The sequence below is a fragment of the Rhipicephalus sanguineus genome, chromosome 9 (assembly GCF_013339695.2).
Source record: "Rhipicephalus sanguineus isolate Rsan-2018 chromosome 9, BIME_Rsan_1.4, whole genome shotgun sequence".
In the NCBI taxonomy this organism is placed as follows: Eukaryota; Metazoa; Arthropoda; class Arachnida; order Ixodida; family Ixodidae; genus Rhipicephalus; species Rhipicephalus sanguineus.
In genome coordinates, this window is record NC_051184.2 from 144,453,683 (window position 1) to 144,480,072 (window position 26,390).

The 26,390-nt window shown below is 45.9% G+C and overlaps 1 protein-coding gene and 1 pseudogene across 1 annotated transcript in view; one reads left to right on the top strand and one right to left on the bottom strand.

Moving 5' to 3' along the window:
* Nucleotides 1–26,390, bottom strand: part of LOC119403986 (aldehyde dehydrogenase family 3 member A2) — a 104,090-nt gene that overhangs the window by 21,866 nt on the left and 55,834 nt on the right. Inside the window, exon 5 of the mRNA XM_037670618.2 lies at nucleotides 9,607–9,677. Within this exon, the coding sequence (XP_037526546.2) occupies nucleotides 9,645–9,677 (33 nt within the window). The 3' untranslated portion in view covers nucleotides 9,607–9,644. The remainder of the gene's footprint in view (nucleotides 1–9,606; nucleotides 9,678–26,390) is intronic.
* On the top strand, nucleotides 425–1,078 carry LOC125759875 (uncharacterized; annotated as a pseudogene).

Here is a 26,390-nt window from a genome sequence, read left to right on the forward strand (position 1 = left end):
CGCTGCCGTGCCATCGCCAGGGGAGCTGTCTAGTGCCCAACCATGGGGAGCCAGATCAAGAGCATGGAGAACTGCCCCAACTGTGGCACCACGCGGGTCCAGCGAGTAGAGCCACTGCTGCCTACTGCGACGCCTAGCCGTCCCTGGGAGCGAGTCGGGGTGGACATCTTTCACCACGAAGGAGCAGACAACCTTCTCCTCGTAGATTACTACTCGAGGTACCGCGAAGTGCTGTCCCTTCGCTCGACGACGTCCACAGCGGTGATCTCCATCATCAAAACTGTCTTCGCAAAGCTTGGGATCCCAGAGACCCTCGTCAGCGATAATGGGCCTCATTTTTCGTCGGCAGAATTCCGCGTCTTCGCCCAGAGCTACGGCTTCTCCCACGTCACCAGCAGTCCCATGTACTGGGGAAGTCCAGCGTATGGTGCGGACGGTTAAGGAACTATTCAAAAAGTCTCCGGACTGACCTTTGGCTCTCCTGGCATACCGCAATGCGCCTGGCGTGACTAGGCACAGCCCTGCTCAGCTGCTCATGGGGCGTAGCCTCAGGACTCGCCTTCCGGTCCCAACGGCCACGTTACTTCCCGAACCGCCTAACGCTGCCGACTTCCACCGGCGTGGCACTGCCCAACGGCGTCGCCAGCGTCAAGACTTTGACCGTCGACATGCTGCACAAGATTTGCGGTTCCTGGAGGAGGGAGAGAGAGTGTGGATTCGCGACAGAGATTGTGCTGGCACTCTTCTCAGCCCAGCGCAGCGTCCACGATCCTATGTGGTCCAGACGGATGCACGTGCTCTCGTCCGCAACCGGAGACATCTGGTTCCGCAGCAGTCTCCGTCATCAGGGGGTCTAGACCTCGGCAGCTCCAGTCCACGGACGCAGGGATCCGAAAGCCTGCCACCGACTCCAACTCGCCCAGAGACTGGGTGCAGCAGTTCAACTCCCAGGGCACTTACTCCTCTACCAGTTGCATCGCCACCGGTTGCCCCAGCTACTCCCTCAGGACCGCCTGTGTCGGTTGTGCGCACTCAGTCTGGATGTTGTGTTAGGCCACCGGTGCGGCTGAACTTGTAGAGCATGCCATGATATCTGGGGTTTAACGTCCCAAAACCACGATATGATTATGAGACGCCGTAGTGGAGGGCTCCGGAAATTTCGACCACCCGGGGTTCTTTAACGTGCACCTAAATTTAACGTACACGGGCCTCAAACATTTTCGCCTCCATCGAAAATGCCTCGATCCCGCGACCTTCGGGTCAGCAGTCGAGCGCCATAACCACTAGACCACCGTGGCGGGGCTGTAGAGCGTGCCATGAGACATTTGTTATTACGTTGCATACCGGACAGTGAGGGGTTGCTGTCAATTTCCCAAAGGGGGGGAGGGGGAGTTAGAGGGCGCGAGTGCCAAGTCAAATATGAGGCGCCCTCTATAGGATGTAGTATATAAAGGTGTATTGTCAATAAACGGGGGCACTTCTGCTGGGGATTCGGAGCGTGTGTTTTTACTCCGCGGCCCTCGGGCTTCAGCCTGCCTCCTCGGCCGCCTCGGCTCGAACCCTCCGAACACAGTTAGTGCCGCAGGGGCAGGGGCACGCAGAGACCGACGCGTACACGCTGCTGGCTCGGACGAAAGTGGAACCCCCAGGCTTTATTGGGCACGAACATATATCATGCACTCATGCAAGTAACAGGGGGCGCCACGCTCCAGCGGCGGCCTAATCAAAGGGCTGAATTGTGGCGACCTCTACAACCAACTCTGTGTGAGACATGTGCGCTTTTTGCTGGGCTTCATCGACTTCCTGCTTGTTACGGCGGTTGAGATATGCGTCGTCTGCAGCGAGTTCTGCCAGGTTGTTTCAGATGTAGTCGCGTAGAGACGCAGCGGCGCGCTGGCGCCGTGCCCCGCCGAAGTCAGCCCGATGTTTCAGAAACGTTTTAGCGATTTTAAGTTAATTCGATTACTCCTTGGTTATTTCTGTTAATTATATTACTTTAAACCTTGTTCGTTCACTTTAACCCGGGTTTGAGCATTGCTAGCCTTGTTATGGCTTGTATTGAGCGCTTTACTGTGAGCGTGATCATGCCACACTGGATGGACGACAAGCCGGTCCCTAAAGTGCCCAGCACTTTAAAAAAATTGGCCGCCATCCCGCCCTGCGAACGTGAATGTCCAGCGAAGCTATATCAAACACCACACACATGCAGAAAGGGTCTGCTTTATTGTTACTTTAGAGTAGTGGTACTTATAGTCGCTTTGTGGTAGACCGTGATTGGTTCCGCGACCATTTTCATCTAGATGAATTTGTTCCTTTCATCGAGCGTAGTATTCACGCTGTTCTTCTAGTGCCTTTAATTTTCGTGGTCTACCCACGGCAGTCTTAGAATGAACTGAATGAGTTGCTAGACGGGTCTTTCTTTTATATGAAAGCGGGAAACACACGCGGGGAGAAGGAAAGACCATCTGACATCATTCGAAGCCCTCGTGTGAAGTGCAAAGCAGCTGCAACCTAATCTGTACCGGGAACACGTGGGAGGGTGTTCCCATTGTTTACGGGCACCTTCCATCATGCGGTTTCGATGCTTGTTTTGTGGTTTTCTTTATTGAAACGAATACTGAGCTCTATGCTGTATGCCTGATTGCAAAGAAAGATATGCCCTTTGCCTTCAATAGTTAAAGGACGCTTGAGCTTCGCCTTCAAGAGCAGAACGCGATAGCGTAATCGGGCCCTGTGCGCATCGCCCCCGCCCCCCCGTCTCTCTTCCACGTCAACGTAACAGCATGACGGGAGAGGGAAATAGCGACCGGGCGTCACCCAATGCAAATTACATAACTGGTGGGCCGTTTAAAGATTCCAACCCATTACAAAGGGCTGAGCCATAATTCTTCATCGTCATCAGTCGTCACGTCAACAAAGTGCACATAATGCCTTACAGACGTGTAGCTGGTGCCTCGCTTCTCCATAGAATGACGAATAATGGCTTAGTGGGTGCTTCCCAACTTCACAAAAATTTTGATTTGTGGCGTAGTGGGTACCTTTCTAGTGTACTTGTATTGTAGCCCCAAGAGAGCTTAACGGGCTCTAGAAACGCCGCTCTTCCAGCTTTCGCTGTGACTGTGCTGCGGTTTCAGCGCAGGCCTGGCGTTTTTTTTACGTAACCACATGCATGTATATAAGTGTGTGTCGACGTGAATAAAGATCAGTTGAGAGTCCAGCGCCTGTCCTCGTGTATTCTTCGTTTGTATATCGTGTCCGCTGCGCCGAGTTTAAATCATGAACCCACACCAACTTGCCCAACTATCAGGGTTACTGAACGTGATATCTAGTACATCGGGCTTCATTGCTGTCAACAATGTTCATCTATCCAATCCCGCGTACGTCGCTACAATCATCGCAGTATGTGTGTTCAAGGCAAGGGTGCTGTCGTGGCATGTACGCCACGGCCTAAAGGTCGAGACAGACGGTACGATTTTCTATGCGATGCGACGTCCGACACGGCGGTGGGGAAAACCGGAATGGTGACCTTTCATAGCATCGGACCGCCACCATTCCCTCTCCCCCACCGCCGCGTTGGCCAGCACATTGCATGGAAAATCGTACCGTCTGTCTCGCGCCCTCCCGAAGTTCAGTCGTTGTGCGGCTTCGCCGCTCCTTCTAGGGGTCATGTCAAGAGTCGCGAAAATCGCCATTTCAGAGCGGTGGCGTCAAAGTCGCATGTTCAAGGACTTCCTGCGTGTGGCTTGCGGAGAGACAAGGACACGGCTGGGGCGCCATCGGTTCCATGAGTGGTGCTTCACCGCTGAGAGAACTGCAGATCAGCTGTGGAAAGTTGTACGCCCAGGCCTACCGTCCAGAAAAAGACAGCCAGTTCAAGAGGAGAAAGTGGTGGTGCTCGGCGACAAAAGAGTGCCGGGATCGATCAAAGACGTGCTCAGTAAGGGCCCCAAGTTCGCCACGGAACCTTCATTGTCAGCTGCGGAAAAAGTCTCTGTTGTAAGGTCAGTCGCCAGAGTTGTACCTGATGAAGTTAAGAACCGTTTCATTGATGAGTGTGTTGATGTAGTGTGTAAATCGGATAACGTTCATAAGAAACGAGTTAATACGAAACCTGTGGTTGATTTTCTAGTAGACCACGGCTAAGGTGGCTAGAATGGCCACCCTACCACGGCCTTAGGGCCTTAATTAGTTGCCGACAAGGAGGGTTCCTTCGTAATCCTTCCTGAACAGATGTTTTCGGAAAAAGCACTCGCTGCAAGAAGAACTTCAAAGAACTTCAAAGCCGTAACCGTTAAATTTGAGAACGCTAAAAAGGAAGCTGCCGAGCTTTTGAAGAAAAGAGGTCTAGAAAAGTTAGCCTCTAGCGTGAAGAGAGAAAAATGATTGCTGTTAGAAGTATTTCTTACAGTAAAGGCCCACAAGGAAGGGATGCCGTTCCGAAGCATTGTATCCGAGAGGGGTTCATGGCAACTGCTTGCTTCGAAGTACCTTCAGGCAATCTGATAGTCCCAGATCCCTTCTTGATATCAAATTCGGAAGGCGTAGTACATCACTCAAGGAAATGTGAACCGGGCTTATACACCGCGTTTAGTGTAGACGTGCAAGAGTTGTATTATTCGATACCACAGGAGCAATTGTTGTCATGTGTTAAAAGATGCACTGATTTGTACAATGATGAATTTAATTTTGTTACCAAGTGTGGCGTTTCCGTGGCAGCCTTCTTGGAAATTTGAACGTGCTATTTAATCTACCGTCATTGGTTTTGAAGACAAACGGTACACACAAAAAGAAGGTCTAGGATAGGGATTGGGATCGCCCCTATCCTTAGCAATGTGTTTCTAGGATGTGTAGACGAAGGTATTGAGCGGGGCATAGAACGTCGGAACATCAGGATCTTCCGTTACGTAGACGACTATTTAGTGCTCATAGATGAGAGTCGGTGCAATAACTATGAATGAAATTTTAGAGCTGTTCAAGCAGGAAGGCATGGGCCTAAAGTTCGTGCACGAGGTTCCGGAGCAGCAGAAACCAAGATTTCTTGATTTGGCGATTTTCGTGATGCCTGGTCATCTATGTTGGGAACTTTGGCCACGCTCCAAAAAAGGCTTTCTAAATTACTCATCAGCCCACTCCAAAGTAGTAAAGGAAGACATTGCCACTTCATGCCCGAGGTCGGCTGTCCAGAAGACATGCCGTCGTAGAATTAAGGCAAGCGTGTTTAGACAAGTAGGCCGGTTGGAGTGCGCCGGTTTTCCGGATCATGTAGTATCCAGAACATGTGAAACGTTAATCAGATCAATAAAGGCTGAAGCGAACGGAGACAAGAAAAACAATAACGAGGAAAACAACAAGAAAATAGCTGTTGTACCGTATGTGCATAAATTGTCGCAGGGGTTGAAGAACGTGGCAGGCCGATTCGTTGTTAAAGTAATTTTTTTCTGTGCCTAATCAGATGGAACGAATATGCGCACTCGTCAGCAAAAAAGGCAAAAGAAAGAAATGAGAAGAAGACGGCAGGATGCGGTGTCAACCACCGATCCCCAGCCACTGATTGCACCACGGGGGTTGTGTACCAGCTTCCCATGTCTTGTAACGAGGTATACATAACTTGCAACTACGTCACACCGCGGAACTCTGGGATACGATTTCGCGGCATGCGCCGCCATTACCGAGCACATGGCCGTAGACGACACCGACTCAAGCTGTGCGGCTCTCGCATTTCCCATAACGCTGCACATCGCAACGGCGATTTGTGCGATATTTGGCTGCTGCACGAGAAGTGTAAATCTATAAAAAAAAAAGACCAGACGGGTGGGCGTACTGTTTGCCAAAGTGATCACAAACGAAAGAGCTGTCCGAGAAACGGAGCACATATAACTTATGCGCGCGTAAACAGGAAGGCCCTCAGACGTTGCACATCTGTGTGTGCGGGTGTCACTTCATAACAGGCAAGTTATGCTTCCGAATCTCCTCACCTTTTCGCCGAGTGTATCACCACGGACTTATGCGCGAGGTCAATTTTTGTCGAAACGTGAAGCACCGAAGTGAACACAGTAATCGCGCCTTGGTTTTCAGGAGGTCCTCTTAGCTCTTCAGGGAAACGAACCCCGACTGGACGCCAAAATGTTATTGGGCCATGGTTTTATGCAGCAATCAGCGACGAAATCTGTGCAGTTTGAGCGCCGTAAAATGCAGGTGGCGAAGAGCGCCGATGTATAGGTGACTCGTGCGAAGTTGTTCCTACCATTACGTGCGACACCACTGACGACACTGCAGGCTTCATAATGTTCTGAACGATTCTCGCTCGTCATAAGCGCAAGGCAAACGATCAAAACACGCGCACTACGGTGAACGATCCGCACACGAACGTAAACACAGCGCGGTCACTGAGACGTACGTGCTCGGTGATGGCGGGCGGAAGACAAGAACTTACGTCACTTGCAGGTTATGTATACATAGGACAAACCGGAAGGTGCATCAATGTTAGATTAAGGGAACACGAGGCCAATTGCCGCACCGATGGCCTTTCACATATAGGCGCGCACTGCAAAGAGTGCGGGTGCGCCCCGCAATTTGAAAAAAGCCAACATCATCGCCAGGAATAATAAACAGACAACTCGCGTGATAATAGATGCTTTGAACATTCATAACAGCAACTCATGTATCAGCGTTCCGTCCATCGCCCTGCAGCAAAAATAAATTTCGTATTTGAGCAGGACAGCGTGAAAAAACCTTGTATATTTTACCACCATCGCGTGTTTTTTTGTGTAACCACGTGCATGTATATATAAGTGTGTGTCGACGCGAATAAATATCAGTTGAGAGTCCGGTGCCTGTCCTCGTGCATTCTTCGTTTGTATATCGTGTCCGTCGCGCCGAGTTTAAATCATGCATCCGTAAGGAAACACACGAACCTACGCATGCTGCTCACTTCGTTGATGTTCTTGCCAGTGATGCCACGGCTGCTGATTTATCAGTAGATCTGACTTTTTAAATTTTCTGCTGATTCAGTGATAAGGCGTCTCGATCTACGGATTTTTCGTCTTTTTGCAGAAAACAAAGGAACTTGTGCTTTTTCACCGCCAACCTTTCTTTGCTGTGGTGCCACGAGGCAAACAAGAATGTTCCTTCAATTCCAGATTCTCAAACGCAGCAGTACATATGTCCTAAGAGCCATCGAATTCCAAGAGTAGTTGGTGTAGGAAGCTCCATGTTATTCGTAAATATCGGAAAATCACAATGTAAATGCATTAACGCCCCCCGCGGCTACGAAGCCACAACGAATAGCTCCATTCCCGTTGTGCTTCGAGTTCCCCCGCTGTGCTAAGAACTGGTATTGGCTCGATAGCCAGAGGAAGATATGACCGGCCGGCCGTGTACGTTCACACTCAGAAGGCGCACGCTTGCTGGTCACGTTGGTGATTTCGGCAGTCAATCCCGCCGTGGGCCTCGAGATGATTCTTTTGTTCTCCGCGTCCTCTCTGAGCGCCACAGCTGGCCACTGGCTCGGAAGCCGCGGCCCTTGGTCAGTAAAGGGAACCTAATGGGAAGACCTACATGCTACAAGGCCAACACGGACGCTATTGGGGCATTCTGCACCCGGGACACATCAAGACTTCTTCAGCATGTCACGTACAGATTCAACATCCACAGGCCATTGATAAGGCGAATGAACAACACGGATGAACATTGAGCATTTAATGGGGTGTTGCTGGTTCACCAACCTCTGGAATGCAAGGAAACACGTGGTCGTGTTAAAGCTCTGCCAGGAAAGTCATTTTCGGAAGCTTTGTGGGCCTCATGCTTTCTTTCATATCTGGCATAAGTAATGCCTGAAATAATCATGCTAGGACATGGCTCTCGGTTATAGTGAACTAGAACTCGGTATACCGGGTTTCTGCAGTAATGCGTCACCGCTAATCTCACGGACATTTTCGTGCTATTTGTTATAAAGTACAATACTGCAGCAATTGCCAATAAAAGCGCTGAATTTGTCATTAAAGAAATCCTGCGCAAATACTGAAATTAGAGGCTTACTGATTTCTGCTGATTTTTCGCAAAAATATTCACTACTATTTTTTATGTGTCGTGGCAACACTGGTTCTTGCTGATGATGATGATTAAATATGTCTGAGCGCTTTGCAATGGGTGGCCCTTTAAGACATCCGTTCGTGGCGCAATTCACATGTTTTGACGCCTGGCAAGATTCTATGCGCTTATGCCACACACTATTACATGCGTTAAGGAGACACCTCCCACAACAAGAAGGTTCAAGCAGCGGCGTGGCTCAGTGGCCTGCTCGCCACGCAGAGGGCCTGGGTTCGATTCTCACTCGAGCCGAAGATTCTTATTATTTGCATCTTTTTGGTGTTTTTTGTTTACGCTACGAAATTTTCCGACCAACGAGCTGTTACAGTTTCACTGTTAAATGATCACCTGTCTGTCTCATGCATTATTGCGAGATCAAAACAAGAGTTAATGATAAAACAACAATGCAGCAGCTGTGATACTTGGTTAGGTGTACGTAAAACCATGAGCCTAGTTGCCCTTTGACCCACCCCTTCGGAACGGGTTCCCCGGCATACCCCAAGGCCCGTAAGATTAATTTACTTTTATACATTACATTCAGAATAACAGTGCACTGACACACACTGCTTTGTCAATGTCTAGTCAAATGTCTTGTAGACTAGCTTTCCATTCTTTCTCTTTTTCATTATCTTGGTTTCTTCGGAGATTGTATGATGTTTCCTTTGTTTGATATCTTGTTTCACTTCCCACTCACTGCGTACTTCGAATATTAATTGTACCACATCTTTTTATATTTGCTTTCATTTTGTATAACACCTTCAACTATGTAATCGCCATGCTTTCATTTGTCCAATGCTGCCTATGTTTTTAGCACTGCGCAGGTGGCATGCAGATTTCTGCCTTTAGTGTTGCATCCCAGAGAAACCAAGAAATTTATTTGAAAAAAAAAAGAAAGCACACACAGCACAGGTACAAAGCTTGCCCACTGCAGCAAGAACTATTGCGAAGTGAAGCAGCTGCAGCTGTTTCAAGAAAGCACTTGATATGTGCACTGCACAAGAAAGCAAAATGCAGAATGATTAATAAGCAAACCTTTTTGCCTTTGCTGCAGCCTTTGAACAACAATGCAGTATATTCCCAGTTTTCGCTATCTCAAGAGACAGATGTGTGGAGCCTTAAATAGGTACAGCATTTAGTACAAATCATCGATACACCTAACTACCCCTTCGGGTTGGCTATGTGCAGGTTCAGCTTTGTGTAGATAATCCTCATCAGTTTTATAGCTTTGAAGACCAAGCACATCATGAGCGCATTTAATGGGTTGCTTTCAAAATGTGGACATCATATTTGCATACCGTTTCACAGTGAATGGCGGCACAATGCAATCACGATATTGCCTGTGCATTCCCCAATACAAAAAAATTCACAAACGTCACAAACTAAGCGGTACAACAAGTATGCAAGCCTCAGCAGCTACAGTTGGCAGAGAAGTGGCTACATCCACTGAAACCAGGGGCAGTCTGACGCTGTCTGCAGTTTGATATGCTGTACGCAACACATATAGCAAATAGTGTGTACCTTGCATTCACTGCTTCTGCTCAAAGTAAACTCTGGTGTCAGTGGCGCCTCTGTGGCAGCTTGCTGCTACCCTGCCAGAAGCAAAACATGCGGGTTAGTGCGTTATCAACACAAATTAGTAAGCAGCAGCCATCAAGGTGCAATCAGCACAAAATAGGGGGTGCTGAAATACACTGTTGCATCATCCGGAATAATGTACTTTTGAAATAACATTCCTTTCTTATATATGCTGCTGCATGTCACATGAAAAGGAGACATTGCAATGACAAATTCACTAACACATGCATTTGTGAATACGACATCAGTTGGAAAAAATTTTATACTACAACACTGAAAGAAACATACAAGTACAAATTGCTGTATGCAGCACGACTCGTACATAGTTCACTTAATAAAACACGTTGCGGGGCTAGTTGGTGCATAGTTGCTAGTTTATTGCTAGTTGGTGATACATTCTTATTTAAAAATTGTAGCGCTATATTAGACGAGGACAAGAAGAAAGGTACATGACCGTCCTGTCATGTACCTTTCTTCTTGTCCTCGTCTAATGTAGCGCTACAATTTTTAAATGAGAATCGTACATAGTCGTCAAGAATGCATGGAGAATAAAATCTAAGTACATTAGCTCTCATGAAATATGGCAATAAATTTCCCTTTTCTGTATCAGCCGTTCATTTTACATAGCAATTGTATCTCACCACAATGAAATTCACAAAATGCACACGAAAATTGTGTCACGGAAGTTCATTGTCCCAAAATTTTATATAAAGCTACTCTGGTCCCTGCAAGGATATGAATGACCCACATGAAATAGCATATGAAACACAAAAGCCAGATTAATTTTGGCAGTCCTCGGTGGGTATCAAGTGCGATTCACCAAAATGCCAGAAGTGTGCAATGCAGAAGAGCAAAAACTGTCATGGCCACAGTCACGAAGCAGTAGGGAATGAAAGGAAAACCTAAATGCTTCATTCCTATTTATGTTTTATGTGTCATGTGGCTGTGATGGCGAAGGATGCAAAATTCAAGCCAGTAAAGATGAATCTTCTTTACTGAGCGGACTTGTGGCCACGGAAAGAAAGACCCAAAGTACAAGCAACACTTGCTGTACAACGATAACGGTGAGCGTACACGTTGGTCATTGATGATCTGCTCATCTGTGAAATTCGTCAACTTTTATACATGCCTTACCGAACTTTCCAGCGTTATCGCTGTTGCTCACGCAAGCTCTAGAATAAACTCGGTAACTCGTGTCCTGCGCATAATCTTGACAGAACAGTCTGAAACAATCGCAAAGTTTCCAAACATCACGGTGTGGCCTGCGACGAGTGGTGGTAAAAGGCTTTTGTGGGTGATGCCCGATCCCAATAAAATAAAGAAATAAGCAAGTGCGGCAATAGCCATTATTCTTGCACTTACGAAAGCCACTTACTTACTGTTGGTTATGTGCCAGGTAACTATATTCACATATAGCAGCTAGGCTGTAATCATGTAGCATGGTTGCTATATACAACATGGTTGTATGAAGCAACGACATAGAAACATGGCTGCTATACTCATGACCATGCTGATAACAACCAGTTTTTTGCATGGTGGTTGCAGCACACTGCAGTTTCATTTGGATTCTGTGGGCACTGGCCGTATGCCTTCAAAACTGCACAATAATCCCCCATGTCATCTAAGTGCAAGGACATAAACGTAGTGGAACCTGTGGACAATAACAACACATTCTACCATAATGTGCACACTACCAGATGGCCGATAAGTACACTCAAACCTCGACATAACGAACACGGATATAACGAATTATCGGTTATAACGAAGTAAATGAAGATAAGTCTTGTCATAGCTACAGTGTTACAAATAAACGTTTATAACGAATTTTCGGATATAACGAAGTTATTTTCGTGGCAGATGTGACTTAGCTATGATGAGGTTTGAGTTAATGCGCAATCTGTTGCCAACAAGTCCTCATTTGTGAATGAACTATAATGCAGGTGTGGTCTTGGATGATGACAGTATACCCCTAGCACCGTGGCCACACTGTGAAGGAAGTCTCAAGCCCTTTCGTAAACAACGAGCTGCCATCCCTAATTTTTGGACACTCTTGAGCCACCTCCCACAGAAACTTCTCCGAAGTGGAAGTGCCTCCAGAAAAACGAATCGCTATGAACAGACCATTCTTGTGTTATTTTTGTACAAGAACGTACTAACAGGAAATTGAAAATTTTTGTTGTAAAAATTTCACAATAGCTCAGTTTATGGTGGCAGGATATTACTAGGTGACAAGTTCTATCTATCTATCTACAGATATTACCTTAATGTCCCAGAGGAGCATTGAGTAGGGGGGGGGGGTTACAGTGAAATGACAATAAGGCACACGAATGAACTTTATACCAGGTGAAACAAAGAGATTTTCATTGGAAGGGAAATGAAACACTGTATGCAATTGTAGTAACAGACAATAAGAAATAAGCAGGGTCATTCCATGCCAACTGCCCCAATCATGGCACACGACAAAAATTGACTTCTCTAGAAAAATCCGAGAAAATTACAAACACATAGACAATACTTCTACAGTATTTGCCCAAAATAATTTTTTGGGCACGAGAGTGCCATTTGAAGTTCACGAAATGTTGGAAAACCAGGTACGAAAAAAAAAAGATCTGCAATAAATTGACCGTTCCAGGCATTCTTTCAACACCTGCATTTTGCGGTTTTCGAGCATTGTGATTTCATTTTAGGACAGTTCTTTATAATAGCTTTATATTTTCTACTCATTAGCGCGCAGTTAAAGTTGAGTAAATTGTAGCGTTTTCGGGATTTTTTTTCACAAAAGACGTTTATAGATCAAATGCACAAACTATTTTTATAGAACTCTCCATAAAACATACTATGGCCTAATTTTTTTTTTTTTGCCCGTGTGCGGCACATAGGCTGCAAAATAAAATCCTGAACTTGGCAAGAACGCTACTTTGGCCTATGTTGAGACATCTGTAGCATCCTAGGGTGGTCCAAGAAAAAATAAGCAGAAAAGTTAATACCATTGAGAATCATAATGACTTTATACGGAGGAAGTTTAATCAACGTAGTGTTAGTTTTAGTCGAGACAAAATATTTTTTGAAGTTTAGTCCCACCATTGCATTATTTTGCTACGGGGGCAATACAAACCAACTAAATTTGCTGCGTAAAAAAAAGAGGTAGTGTATTCATGGCACATTATTATCAGTTCCTTTTGTAAGTGCTTAAGATTGTTTATTACATAAGTAAATTCAAGGTAAAATTGCACCAAATTGAAAAAATTTCACAAGCTTAACATTGCTTGGTTTTGAAAGTCAATCTCACCCATGCCCTAAAAGCTTAAAAGGAGCTTTAATACTCACACCCACATAATGGGCTATTGAAATGCATCAATGAAAGCACTAAGCTCAAATGTTGCTAGACCATCCTCTTTTTACCTGCAGCAACAAGCGAAAGTTAAATAAACGGAAAAGGCTGTTCACCTATATTGTGAAAAAGCAGTGTACACTTTGTTTATTGGTATGCATAAAAAAATCTTCCTTATTCTTGCTTGAAGTGAATGTTTAGTACCGTTGTTTCACCTGTACTCTCGAACCCAGAGTTGTTAAACAAGCACCTTACATTACTGAGGCGGCCCTTTGCAAAGGAAGGTTGAAGGAAGCTTTTAGAATATTGTGATGGGGTCGTGACGTCGACGAAGGCAGCGGTCGGCGTGTCGTCGATGAAGCTCTTTATTTATTTATTTATTTATCTTTACATACTGCAGCCCAATTAGGGCTATCGCAGGAGTGGGTTTTCTGTACATCAGCACACTGTGATGAGTGAGTGTAAGACCGGTACGACGGTGCGGTGTACTCGGTGCTGTGCTGTGGTGTCGCGAGTGCTGCAAACGCCGTGGGGTGACACGACAGAGGCACCACACAACAGACACGTGCGGCGCGTTGAAAAGAACGACGTCGGCGGGGAATGGCACGTGTAAGCGGACGAGGGAAATCGGACGAGAACCAATCAGAGGGTGGCACGGCAGACGGAGGAAGACGACGACGGGATCGAATGCGGGGAGTCAGACTCGGGGAGCCCGGAAGAAGGACACGCTGGTGCCAGGGTCAGTGTCGTCGGCTTACGGAGCCGAACACGAAGGGCCCGACAGCGTCGAAGGGTCTCCAGACGTCCTCGGAAATGGGCATTCGTCGGTACGAGGCGTTCCCGCTGTCCGACCAGCTGGACCCGATTCGTGGGAAGCAGACTTCGCCGTCCCGGTTGGGGGAGCGGGTTCCTGCTGCCGGTTGCCTGCCGCGGGACTAGTCCGAGTGCCTGCCGCCAACCTCCATGTTGCATACGTGGGCAGGGAGGTCGTCTGCATGCTGCGCCTGAGGGTGCTACCTGCTACCACCTCTGCGACGACTCGACTCCTCGTTGGCTCTACGAGGGCCCTCGCCGCCAACGCAAGCGCCGCACCACAACGAGACCACCGCTCACATCTACTCAAGCATCGCACAATCGGTGACTGTTTTCGTTTTTGGAACGTTCTGCGGAACTTTGAGAAGTCTTAGTACATCGGTCGCTATATTGTTAACCTAGGCTGAGCTTTAGTATATTTGTTTCAGTTACTTGTATTTTTTTCCTTCTCTTTTCTTTTGTGTGATAAAGTTCGTTTTTTCGTGTGCATTTAAAATGGCTCCCTCCTTTCCCGGTCAGAGGCCTTGCCTCAACTGAAAGAAATCGCAACGACACAAAACCTGCATAACAAATTGGCGTCCGCAGCGACAGGACATTACTCTAGGATCAGCGACGTGCCTGATGTGCTTCCCGTGGAGTCTCGGGGCGCAGCATGTCTTTTCTCTAAGGTTTAAGGTGGTGGCCGCATATTCTTGTGTAGCGCTGGATGTGGTTTCAGGCGCCACAAGCATTGTCGAAGATGAAGTGAACAACTCACTCTTAAAGGGGTACTGACACCTTTTTTCGAAGGCGAGTTTACTCGGCCATACAAATCTCCTCTATACACAGACGGCTCTGAGCAAGTGAGAAGCTCAGCAAATGCTGATAAGATATTTTAATTCGATATTAAAGTCAATTTTTACATGGCGCACCTACTGACATCGATACTAGCTTGACGTCAGGCTACAGTACAAATTCTGGTGACATCACGCAGCAGTCTCGCTAGTTGTGATGACGTTAGGTACCAAAACTTCCGAGATGGCCGCTTGTGCGTCACCAAAACTTCCAAAATGGCCGCTTGTGCGTCACCAACGGAGCCACGGTGCGGAGTGGCAGTGGAAACGTTATTGTGCGAGCACGCGACGAGAAGCTCATACCCGTGTTGTGACGTCAGGGTACAGTACGAACCGAAACTAGCTTTTAAAAACATACTGTAATTACTTTTCCAGGCGCACTTGCGCTTAGCAATACCTTTTCTAGGCTCTTGAGGGCTTGACCCTTCATTTGACGCAAAAAAACGACAACTGAAAATATTCGTGTCAGTACCCCTTTAAAGAGAAAGAGTGTGACTTCTGGGAATAGCGCAGATGCTACTTCTCTGAGACAGCAGGATGAGAGGGCAGAAGCATTCATCAAAACAAACAGTATCGAGTCGAAAGCGCGTTTGTTTGTACATGCTGATGCGGCCGAGCAGGATGGCCAATGTGTAAAGGTCACTAGCGTGGAACCCAGCGATAAGTCGGTTGAAGGTGAACAAGATAGCCAATTGGAAGCGCAGTCCTCTTCAAGCACCGATGAAATTTTTGCGTTTGCTGGAGCGTCCTTGGTTTCAGGAAACACTCAGAATTTGTGTCGGCTAAGAGATCGTGAGCCAGAGCAACGCCTCCTGAGGCGCTGGCCAGAGGAAGGCGTTCGCGTAAGGAAAGACGTCGTTTGGACGCTCTTGTCTCGGTGCGCCTGGAGAACGCCTCGTGTTGGGATTGAATTCTGGCTGTGCTGTGGCTAGGAATTCCATTGAGCGTCCAGTTGTTTTCACGTGGGGTTTTAGACACGCGTCTTATCGAACACGCTTGAATGCGTCTTTCTTTCTTTGGCCTTGTCGGCGTGTGAAAACTTCCACTCGTCTGGTTTGGGACGCTATAACTTGAGCGTTGAGTTCAATGACCAGTCGCTGTTTTGGGTTCCTGACTTTGGATAACGGAAGTGTTGAAAGGCGGGCAAGTTGGTATAGATTCATACTGAAAATTGGCAGCGCAAACAAACGGGACACAGAAGAGGAACACAAACAGGCGCAGACTGAAACTTGGATTTATTCACAGAAGGATTGATATGTTTTGTAAATATCCGAGTTTGTTGTGAACTTTCTCTTGACTTTGAATGGAAGGTGATGTACAGATAGTGATGTCGGATGTGAGGTAAGGTGAATAGCTTATGTGGCAGCTGTTTGAGTGTATAGGGAAAGCTGGCTTGGATTAAATAGGCCTTTCGGGAATGGTCATGGTGCACTAAGTGTGTTTGTTTGACCTGAATAGCGAAACTGTGTAATGACTTGGCTGCTATACTGAATGGACTGATGTGGTGTCAGTGTTTGAAGAGTTTTATTGATTAGTCTCTGCTGGTGTTACCAATATAAGGTTAGATCGTTAAAGTACCAGATCATTAATCTGTTGCTATGATTGCATAGTCTTTTTTAGTTGTTGTCGTTGTTGTGAGTGCTACAATTGTGTGCTCATTGACTGTATTAGTCAAACTGTATTAGTTAGTGAAAACTAATTAGTACCCAATGCTGTGCTCTCTATCACTTGTGTGTTCCGCGCACTGAGCGGCAGTTTTTCGAAGAGAAAAACTTTCCGAAAAAGGGGCCTATGTGATTAGTGGAGTGCGCGTTTGAATTGTGCACCTTTGGAAAGTGCGCGTAATAAAGAGAGATGACAAGGAGTGCGCGCGCTGAGGTGGGCATAGTGCCGAATGGACGACGACGACGACGAATACCTTCACGAGGGCACGAGGTGCAAGGACTCGACGTACAAGGGGCCCAATCAGATACGAACACGGATCAGGTCAGGGGCCAATTACTTGCTAACACCGAGGTCCAGCAGTCTCCAATGAGGAGTGGACAAGTGTGCCCGAGGGCAGAAAAAGCCTGGCCTGAGAAGAGCCGGGGAGTTCGAAGGGAACCAGACAAGTGGAAGGTTGGCACCGGACCGGGCGCTGAAGACAGGCCGTCGGGTTTCGGACCCGAGCCTCCAGGACTTCAACCGGCCGGAGCCTCCTGCCGTCGCGTTCCCGAGCGAGGGCACCACAGCCATGGTACGCGAACTCCTGCCCAAGGCCTGCGGACTCCGGTGCCAGCAGGCAACATAGCAGCAGCAGTTGGGTTACGGGCCCGAGCTGCGCATCCACTTGCCTGGCCAGGTTGTCCCTGGCGTCTCATCGTGCCGGCCAGCAGCCAGCTAGCCCGCGTCAACTCTCCATGCCGGAGCCACCGCGTTCCCGTCGCGTGCGAGTCACCCAGCCCGAAGCCATTTGGTGAGAATGAACTCGTTTTCTTCACCGCTCCGCTGCTCAGCCGCGTCAGGACTAGACTGTCCAGTTTAGGTCTTTGAACTCGCCTTTTGTTTGTTGTTACGAATATTTTTCCGTGTGCAGTGAACCTTTTGTTGAGTGTTTGGCTTTAGATTGTTTTTCGCGCTAATGGTTTATTAAACGTCTTTGTGTGTGTTGAAACCAACGTCTTTGTCCTCAATAAAGCTCTCCTAAGCTCAGTCTTAGAGAGCTGTCGTAAACAGAAAAAGAACCTGCATCACACACACACAAGAATACAACTCCTAACAAACAAACAAGAATACAACTCTTAATAAACAAATTGCAAATAAATACATTCATGCAAATACAAATACAAATTACAACTCTTAATAAACAAATCGTGAATCAATACATTCATGCAAGAAATCTTCTAAAGGCAATGATCTAGTAGTTGACCCAGGCAATAGATTCCATTTTTCTATAGTGTGCGGAAAGAAGCTGAATTTAAATAGGTTAGTACCTGGATGGAACGGTGACAGGTTGAGTGTGTGGCTATTCCTTGTGGGTTTCAGTTTATCAGGGGACAGATATTCGTTAGTTAACTTGTAGCGTGGGGTATTAACAAGAATATGCAGCAATTTTAAGCATTCGAGATCCCATCGCTCGGACAAGGTTTGTACACCTAGCGTAACAAGGTGAGAGGAGGGCGAGAAATTCCAGTTGTAACGGCGGAAAATGAAACGGACGGCTTTCTTCTGAATGAATTCTAATGTGGTGATGTCCGATTTTTTATTAGGGTTCCATACGGGGCAGGCATATTCGAGGACGCGACAAATGAGCCATTTATACGTTAGCAATTTTGTTTCGCGTTTAGCATCTTTTAATGTACGATTTAGGTAGCCCAGTTTCTTTAAAGCTTTATTGCAAGTGTATTCAATATGTTTAGACCAAGACATATTGGGTGTGAAGATGAGGCCTAAGTACTTATAATCAGACACACGTGACAGAGAGGAGCCATTGAAAGAGTGATCGAACAAACAAATGGAGCTGCGTTTACAGAAGGAAAGAGTGACTGTTTTAACAAAGTTTATGTTAACTTGCCATGTGGCACACCATCTGCAAAATTGTGCAAAACAATCATTAAGTAAAATGTGGTCATCATTGGTATTAATTACATTATATAGTACACAGTCATCAGTGTAAAGGCGGATTTTCACAGACAGACAATTGGGCAAACCATTTATGTACAATAAGAACAAAAGTGGTCCCAGGACCGAACCCTGGGGGACTCCGGATGATACATTCACAACAGACGAGTTTGAGGAATTATATTGATATATTGATATTGATTGCTTTATTTCGTCACAGTACAGTGTAACAGGAGGCGGAGGGAAAAGCCGTAATGACGGCTTGAGGGATCCTCCGCCCCCTTTGTGAACAATGGCAGCAGCTGAAAGGACATCACAATATCATACACTTTTTATACATAGCTTATACAACAAAGAAACCTGCTGCAATCTTCTGAACCCAAATAATTGCTACATTGTTTATACAACAAAAAGAGCCGTTAATTCAGCGACACTTAAATGAGACACATCTATACCTTTGCTAATGTAATTATTTAGAATTCGCGGAAGAGTACATCGAAGCATCTGAAAACCATAATTAGTACGAAAGTAAGGAACGTTCCACATTTCTGTATTTCTAGTTTCATAAGCCTTTTCCTTTAAGCAAAGATTCGCCATATCTGTAAACAAAGAGTTTGAGCGTTTGCAGCTAAGACAGTACTCTCGTAGTAGTCTGTATTGATATAGGTCATTCACTTTGATTATCTTATATTTTTTAAACAGTGGGTCGCTAGGTGCTAGAACTATAGCGTTGTCTATCAGCCTCAGTATTTTCTTCTGTATTCTCAGTAATTTTGTTAAGTTTGTTTCTGTAGTTGTTCCCCAAACCAAATAGCAATAACTAAGATAAGAACTAAACAGTGATTTGTATATGAATTAAAAGAAACAAACTGAGAACGGTTGTTTAAAAAGCTAGCAATCCAGTCAACTAAGGAATAATTGTTAAGAATAGCGTGAAGTTTATGCAGAAGTTTAGAATGTGTAACAGTGTCGAATGCCTTTGAAAAGTCGACGAAAATTGCATCAATTTGGTAACCAGAGTCTAGAGCGTGCGAGATGTCGTGTGAGAATTCTACAAGCTGGGTTGTTGTACTAAAACCTTGGCGAAAACCATGCTGGGCATCACTTAGGATGTTATTATTTTCAAGAAACCCCATGATAAGCTTAAAGATTATGTGTTCTAAAAGTTTACATGATTGTGACGTTAATGAAATCGGACGATAGTTTAATGGAGACTGCTTGCTGCCAGATTTATGCATAGGAAGAATTTTAGCTAATTTTCAAGTTGAAGGAACAGTTGAGGTGCATAAGGACTTTTGAAAAATTACGGTCAAGTAGCAGCTGGTCCACTCACAATATCCAAGAAGAAAAATATTAGGAATGCCATTAGGACCAAGAGATTTCTTATTTCCCAAGTGCAAAATTAGGTTCATGACACCGTCGAGAGACACAGAAATGTCACTGACTGATTTATTTGAACCATGTAGAAAGCTACGGATGTCTAAGTTGTCAGTAGTGAATACCGATTGCAAGTATTCGTTGAACACGTTGGAAATGGTTGAGGGGTCACTACATGGGACGTTATTTATAACAATTGTATTTGTGGCAGCTGAGGTGGGTAAAATAGATGCCCAAAATTTTTCAGGGTTTTAGGGCTGGGAAAACGAAAATCAAACTACAGCATTACATACTGTACACAGAGAGCGGTGAACAGAGCATCGGCCATCGAAAAACTGCGGCAAGGCGCGGCGACACTTATACATGCGGCATCGAAGATTCGAGCCTTATCGCTGGTGGTCGAGTGCGCGCTCTGGAATAATCTTGACTATTCGCGTCATGTGCGCAATCTTAACAAAATGATCTACTGCAATCTGGAACGTTCCCAGACATTCTGGCGTGGCTTGCGCAAGGCCCTAGTAACATGTATAAGGGGGCGGTAACGTAAAAACTAGAAGAAAAGAAAGGAGCATGTGTGGCAATATGCTGGCACTTTCAAGGAGCTCCTTAAGATAAGGAGGCATGAAGGGCTCCTCACGTAAGATGAGGAGCGTTTCAGAATACGGGCCTTAGTCTCTGCCAGTAGATAATATAGCCAATAGACTGCGCGCTATCCAAAATTCAAGAAGTTGCTCAGACAGTCCAAGTTACTTCTGCAATGAAGAACGCCCCATTATTGTTCTGTTCTCGATCATGAATGTTTGCACTGGAAAATCATACAAAATGGGAACACTAACTAGTTTATACAACTCACAGATTGAAACGTGACATCAAGAGCACAATGAGCGGTAAGCGTGACTGCTGGGAATAAGTATTATGTCACTACGAATGTTGCCACTAAAGATGTTCGCCCTGATGTACACATATGAGCCAACATTATAATTAAGAAACACAAAGACTGGAAACGAAAGCATGTCCATTACTAGGATTTAGTGTGTCAGCTGCTAAACATAAGCTCGGGCTTCCATCTCTTCGGGAACAAAGAAATAGTAATAATGTAGTGAGGAAGAGAAAGAAGAGCTTCCGCGTCTGTTGTTGCTGTGAGCGTGATCTACCTTCGTGTTTGCCGGTGCTATACCTCGACTGTTCAAGACGTCGCTGTCTCACAATAAATCGTCGTACGACAGGCTGATTGTCGACTGTGTCGGTCATAGTGTTGAAAACAGCTGGCAACGTTCGGTTGCGAGGTTCCAGGTTTCAGCCAGGCATTCCAGCAACCTCCACCAGATTAATACCGTATTTACCCGCATAATTTGCGCCCTCGCATAATTTGCGCACCCCTAATATTTAGCCAGCTTTGCTAAAAAAAAATATTTACTCGCATATTTTGCGCTCCCCGCCCCGCTCGAGCCAGCTCGGCGGCGCGCGCGCACGGAGAAACTTTGGACGGCCGCGCCCCCGCGGCCCTCACCGAGCAGGCGACGCAGTCATACACAAGAGGGGCTGCGAGTGCGAAGTCCCTTCTTCCGATTACTTCGTTCTATTCTCCGGAAACCAACGAGACCGTACCAACCGTACCCGAACACCCAAACCTGTTCACGGGTTGTCGGAACTGTTCGAGCGTTCCCCCGCCGTGAGAACGCAAGCACGCGACACAGCACGGACTACTTTCTGCATCGGAGGCGTGCGAGGGCCAGTCGCGCCAACATTTCCCCTCGCTGACCCTCCTCCTTTGCGTCCGCGCTGCGACGCAGCCTTCGTTGATTTCGGAAGTTTAGGTTTCGCGATCAGCCAGTTGCGTTTTCACTGTTCTCTTGCTGTTATAGAATTTGCCTAAGGAAACGGGAACCGTGCCACAGAAGAGTTCGCTTTTTAATACAAGACCGGGAAGGAGACCGTTCCGAGGATCGACCGAAGCATGGAAAGTTTCCTGCCGTTGAAGAATACCTTTTCAAATACTATGTGCGAGAGCTTAGGCCCACCGGTATCGCCGTGCCGTGGCACCTCGTAACTCCCAGCATTGTCCCGAAGAGCTTCAAGAAGACGCCTCAACGCACTCGATGGAACCAAGGACGACGCGCTTTGGGAGGGCGGTGACAGCGGCCGCGGCGATGATTCTCAGTCGGACTTCTCAACCAGTGATTCTGACTAGACCGTGCATGACCGAATCTGGCTGATTAAAGTACGTGCTAATTATGTTAAAAACCCTTCGTTTGCGCTATAATTTATTTTCTTCTTTAATGTATTATATCGCGCGTGTTAGAACCATATATTGTGCGTTATTTCAGATGTGCTCGCGAAATCTCCGCGTAATTTGCGCACCCCCTTTTCGGAGCTCCAAATTCGCGAAAAAAAGTGCGCAAATTATGCGAGTAAATACGGTAATAACTGTTGGTGTTTAGCGTCCCAAAACTATGACACGATTATGAGGGACACCACAGTGGAGGGCTCCAGGAATTTTGACCCCCTGGGGTTCTTTAACGTGCACCTAAATCACGGGCCTCAAGCATTTTCGCCTCCATTGAGAGTGCGGCCCCCGTGGCAGGAATAAAGAAAGAAGCTTCGCCTGAAGTTCTTTCATGACATATACCACTCTAGGACTGGCGTAGAACATGAAGCAGACCCGAGTATATTTCTATGCATTTTGACCACGTACATAAATTAAAAGAAATAAGACGTAAAACAGAATCCTTTACGATGTCCATTTTCCCAAAACCGATCCATGACTGAGATACTTTACTACAAGATGTTAGTATTACCTCAAATGATGCTTTCTTTTCATCTCTATAACTACCATGTTTTCTTGCATATACATAAGCCACCCCTGCATATAACCTGCACCGCTAACTTTAACTCTACAAAAAGAAAGAAAGAACATGCCTATAAACCCCACATATATCAGGACTCCCACTTTTTAAGCACATTATTCCTAAGCCGTAGGGGTGCAACGCGAAAGACAGGGACAGAAAAGGCACACACACAACCACACGTAGTGCTGATGTATGTGTGCCTTTTCTGCCTCTGTCTTAGCGCTGCTCCCTTACGATATGTTCAACCAACTAGCCGACTAATTCACTCTTCACATTTTCCTGTTTTTTGGTGCCGGTTATCTGCCTGGACAACATCTTCCTCTAATGCTAACAGCTAAAAAGAAAAGAGAACAAAGTCAAGCTCCAGCTTCACTTTCTTCTCTTTTTTCCCCCCTTTCACGAAGTGTATTTTGCGCCACAGTCAAGCATACCTAAGTAAGCATACACAGTGTGCAGTGGGGGGGGGTCGTATCTCACAAGTTAGAATTCCTTCAACAGCAGAGCTTTTTAAGGTCGAAGTTATTCTCCAGGGAGCGTACGCAGTTCCTAGCAGGTATGCACCACGAAAATAGGACATGCCCACTACTCACCACTGGTCCCCTAGAAATGAAGAACACGGGCAAAAGCATATGTGCCACAAGGAGAGAAAGAAGAAGAGAAATAAAGGAAGAGAAAGAAAAAAAATGGGCAAGAGAAAGAAACACTTTGTGGAAGATATTTTGTTGGGAGAGCAAGAGGAAAATGTGTATGTTCGTTTTGATGAGACAGTGCATTACTGAATGAAGGAGGAGTAAAGGAGGGCCCAGGACATACGCCTCATTTGTAACAATGTAGACCACGCCTACCAATGTGATGCCACCGGCACAGGGGTGGAAGTGGGCCTCTGTCTTTTGCAACTGCTCAGGGAGCAGGAATAATTCTGTTCCAAAACAGCTTTGGAGCGGTAAAAGGGGAGTCGGAGCGTCAAAAGTTGTGCTTTGGAGCAATGCAAGTTAGTTTTGGAGCATATTTCTAGGGACAAACATCATTGTTAATTGAAATTTTTTATTTCTAATAAACAAGAAATTCCAATGGTTTTTACTAAGCATTCAGTAGTGGTGAATCGATATACACTACAGCTGACAGAGCAATGAATCGGAGGGAACAAGAGATAAGCGAGGCTTTGGATAGCCACACTTGACTAGATCTCAGACGAATGAAAAACAGTTATCTGAATAAAACACCACAGCTGACATGAACAACAACTAAAGACTGAATTGCTAAGTTAACATGGCGAAACTTATGGCGCACAAAAAAGACACGAACAAAGAAAGTGACGACTGGACGATGCACTTTGTCCATGTCTTTGTCCGTGTCTTTTTTGTGCGCCATAAGTTTCACCATGTATCATCACCAACAAGCCCATTCTTACGTTCTTTCATGATAAACTAATTGTTACGTACGTGTGACCTGTTGGTGGTGCCACCTAGCCTGTGAGTGATACGCAATAAAAAGCAGTGGGGCAGAGGCGGGCCCTAGTCAGTTCACCACCAGCAAGTACAGCTGAGCGTTTTGTTTCTTGCCGGGTATGCGCCGAGAACTTAACATTGGGGATGAGGTAAACACCTTAATTATTGCAGCCTGCCAAAGTACAGCTCACTTGAACCGTTCGACCCAGACAGTGGTCCCTGGCAAGAATACTTTGAACGAATGCAGTAATTCTTCGCTGCGAACGACAAGCAATATGCAGTGTTCTTCAGCAGCTGCGGGTTAGTCACACACCTATTCAATTCTGCACAGCCTTCTTGCACCCAACAAGCCGACTGACACTACTCTCAACAACTGTTTGAAGATGCTGAGCAACCATTTTTCGCCGAAGCCATCGATAGTGGTGAGCTGTTTCAAGTTCAATAGTCGCGTTCGTGAAAAAGGTTCATCGGTGAGCAACTTCGTTGCCGCCCTCAAGAAACTCTCAGAACATTGCGAGTTCGGCATGTTCCTGAAGGGCCTGCTGCGTGACCATATCGTATGCGGCATAAGGGACCCGCAAATGCAAACTCGCCTGCCTGAAGAGCCTAACCTCGCACTCGAAACTGCAGCATCGACTGCTATCGCCATGGAGTCTGCAAAGAGCAACGCGTTTGAACTGAAAAAAAAAAAAAAAAAAAAGCGCCAGTTCCGCGAATGTGAAAGCGGCCAGTTCCGTGAATGTAAATGCACTCATGACGTCCAATAGAAAGCACCTGAGTTGCTACCGATACGGTGACACCCACTACGCCACGGAGTGTCCACACGTTCGCAAAACTTGCAGTTACTGCAAGAAGTTGGGTCACCAACAAAGCTGTGCCAGTCGAGAGATGCTGGCAGCAACCGCTGCACTTCCGCCCACTAGTTGAAAAAGCTAACAAGCAAGCTCCTGTCGACGCTGTTCACAACCCGCATCACAACATAACTCATTCAGTACAGCACAGTCAGTGCTGGGCAGTATCGAAGACACATGTGTCTTAGATACTATCTTAGATACTGTATGGGTATCTTGTATCTGTATCGCGATACTTCTCGAAAGACGGGTATCTGTACTATCTATATTTCCGATACATTCCATAATGTATCGTGTATCTTAAGATACAAGATACTTCTATCGCAACACAACCGTGCGAAACAACAATTGCTGGCCAAGCTCCGCTTCTCAAGCTGGTACTGGTGACACTAAGCCATCTGAATAAGTCTTAGGGCAGTGAAGCAATTTTATATTTCCCCCAGAGTACCCCAGCGAGGGCAGAAGATGAGGAAGACAAGCGTGCGGACATCTACGCCCAGCCCACGTACATTTTGTTTGCTCGATTTCTTTTCTTTATAGTTGCGCCAATGACGCGACACTTGCTCTTAGCCACTGTCGTGCGCCGCGTCTATCGCGCAAATTCCGATGTTGCTACAGTGTCGTTATTCAAGATTCTCTTGCGTCTTGCTCCGTAACGAAATGTGATGCGTGCAAGAATGGGGTTCCTTTGCGTCGCGTGGGTTTTACATATCCGCGATTTGAAGGATCTCGTGGATGTAAGTTTGACTTGCATGCCATGAATTAACTTATATGAAAATAAGAATCTAACGAAGTTAGCACCACTGGTACTGATGCTAGATCTAAAAGAGCAAGCGTTTACCTAACAGAAAATATCTTGGCGTACGGTATTTTTCACTTCTTGCTACATTTATTCAAAGAATTTATGAAATCATTTTTTATTTTTATTAGCACAAGTGCTTTTTTAGCTGTCATTTTGCATCCCTTACATTACCTAAGTCTCTGCACTGTTTTTCCGGTCTGGTCACTGCAGTATGTCTTTGTAACGCACTCCCAAAATAAGATCTCTGCTTTATTCTTCTGTCTACTTTATTTCCACTACTGTTTACACATTTACACATTGCCAAGGCGACTTTGAAAACAAATGTATAATTATGTGGGCGTACCTTGAGTAAACAGTACAAAACATTCTGCTTACCACTTAGCAAAATAGCGAAACTGAGTTTGCATTATAACAATGGAAATCATTAGGAGCCATATTAAAGATGTTAGGAAGGGGATTCGAGAAACTTTGTTTTACTGAATGCTCTGTTTTGCTCATGAGCGTCCCAACGAGCCGTTTCAGGAAATTTTCCATTGTCTCAACAGGCAAGTTGACAATACTTCATGTTCATAGCTATTAAGGCCGCCGTCTATTGTGTTCTTGTACTCATTCAATGTGAATGTTTGATACAAAACCACCTCTCTATTTTACTTATATTTGTTTTCCTGCTTCAGGCTTTCTTAAATATTTTTCGCATTATACTACTTGCCACGTAATGGGAGCTATAAGTGGCAATAGTGCGAATAGCGACGGTGTCCTGCGACGCTTTATGGAACTATACAATACGTCTGAGACGTTTCTGTGTCGAACATGTTCTCTCGTT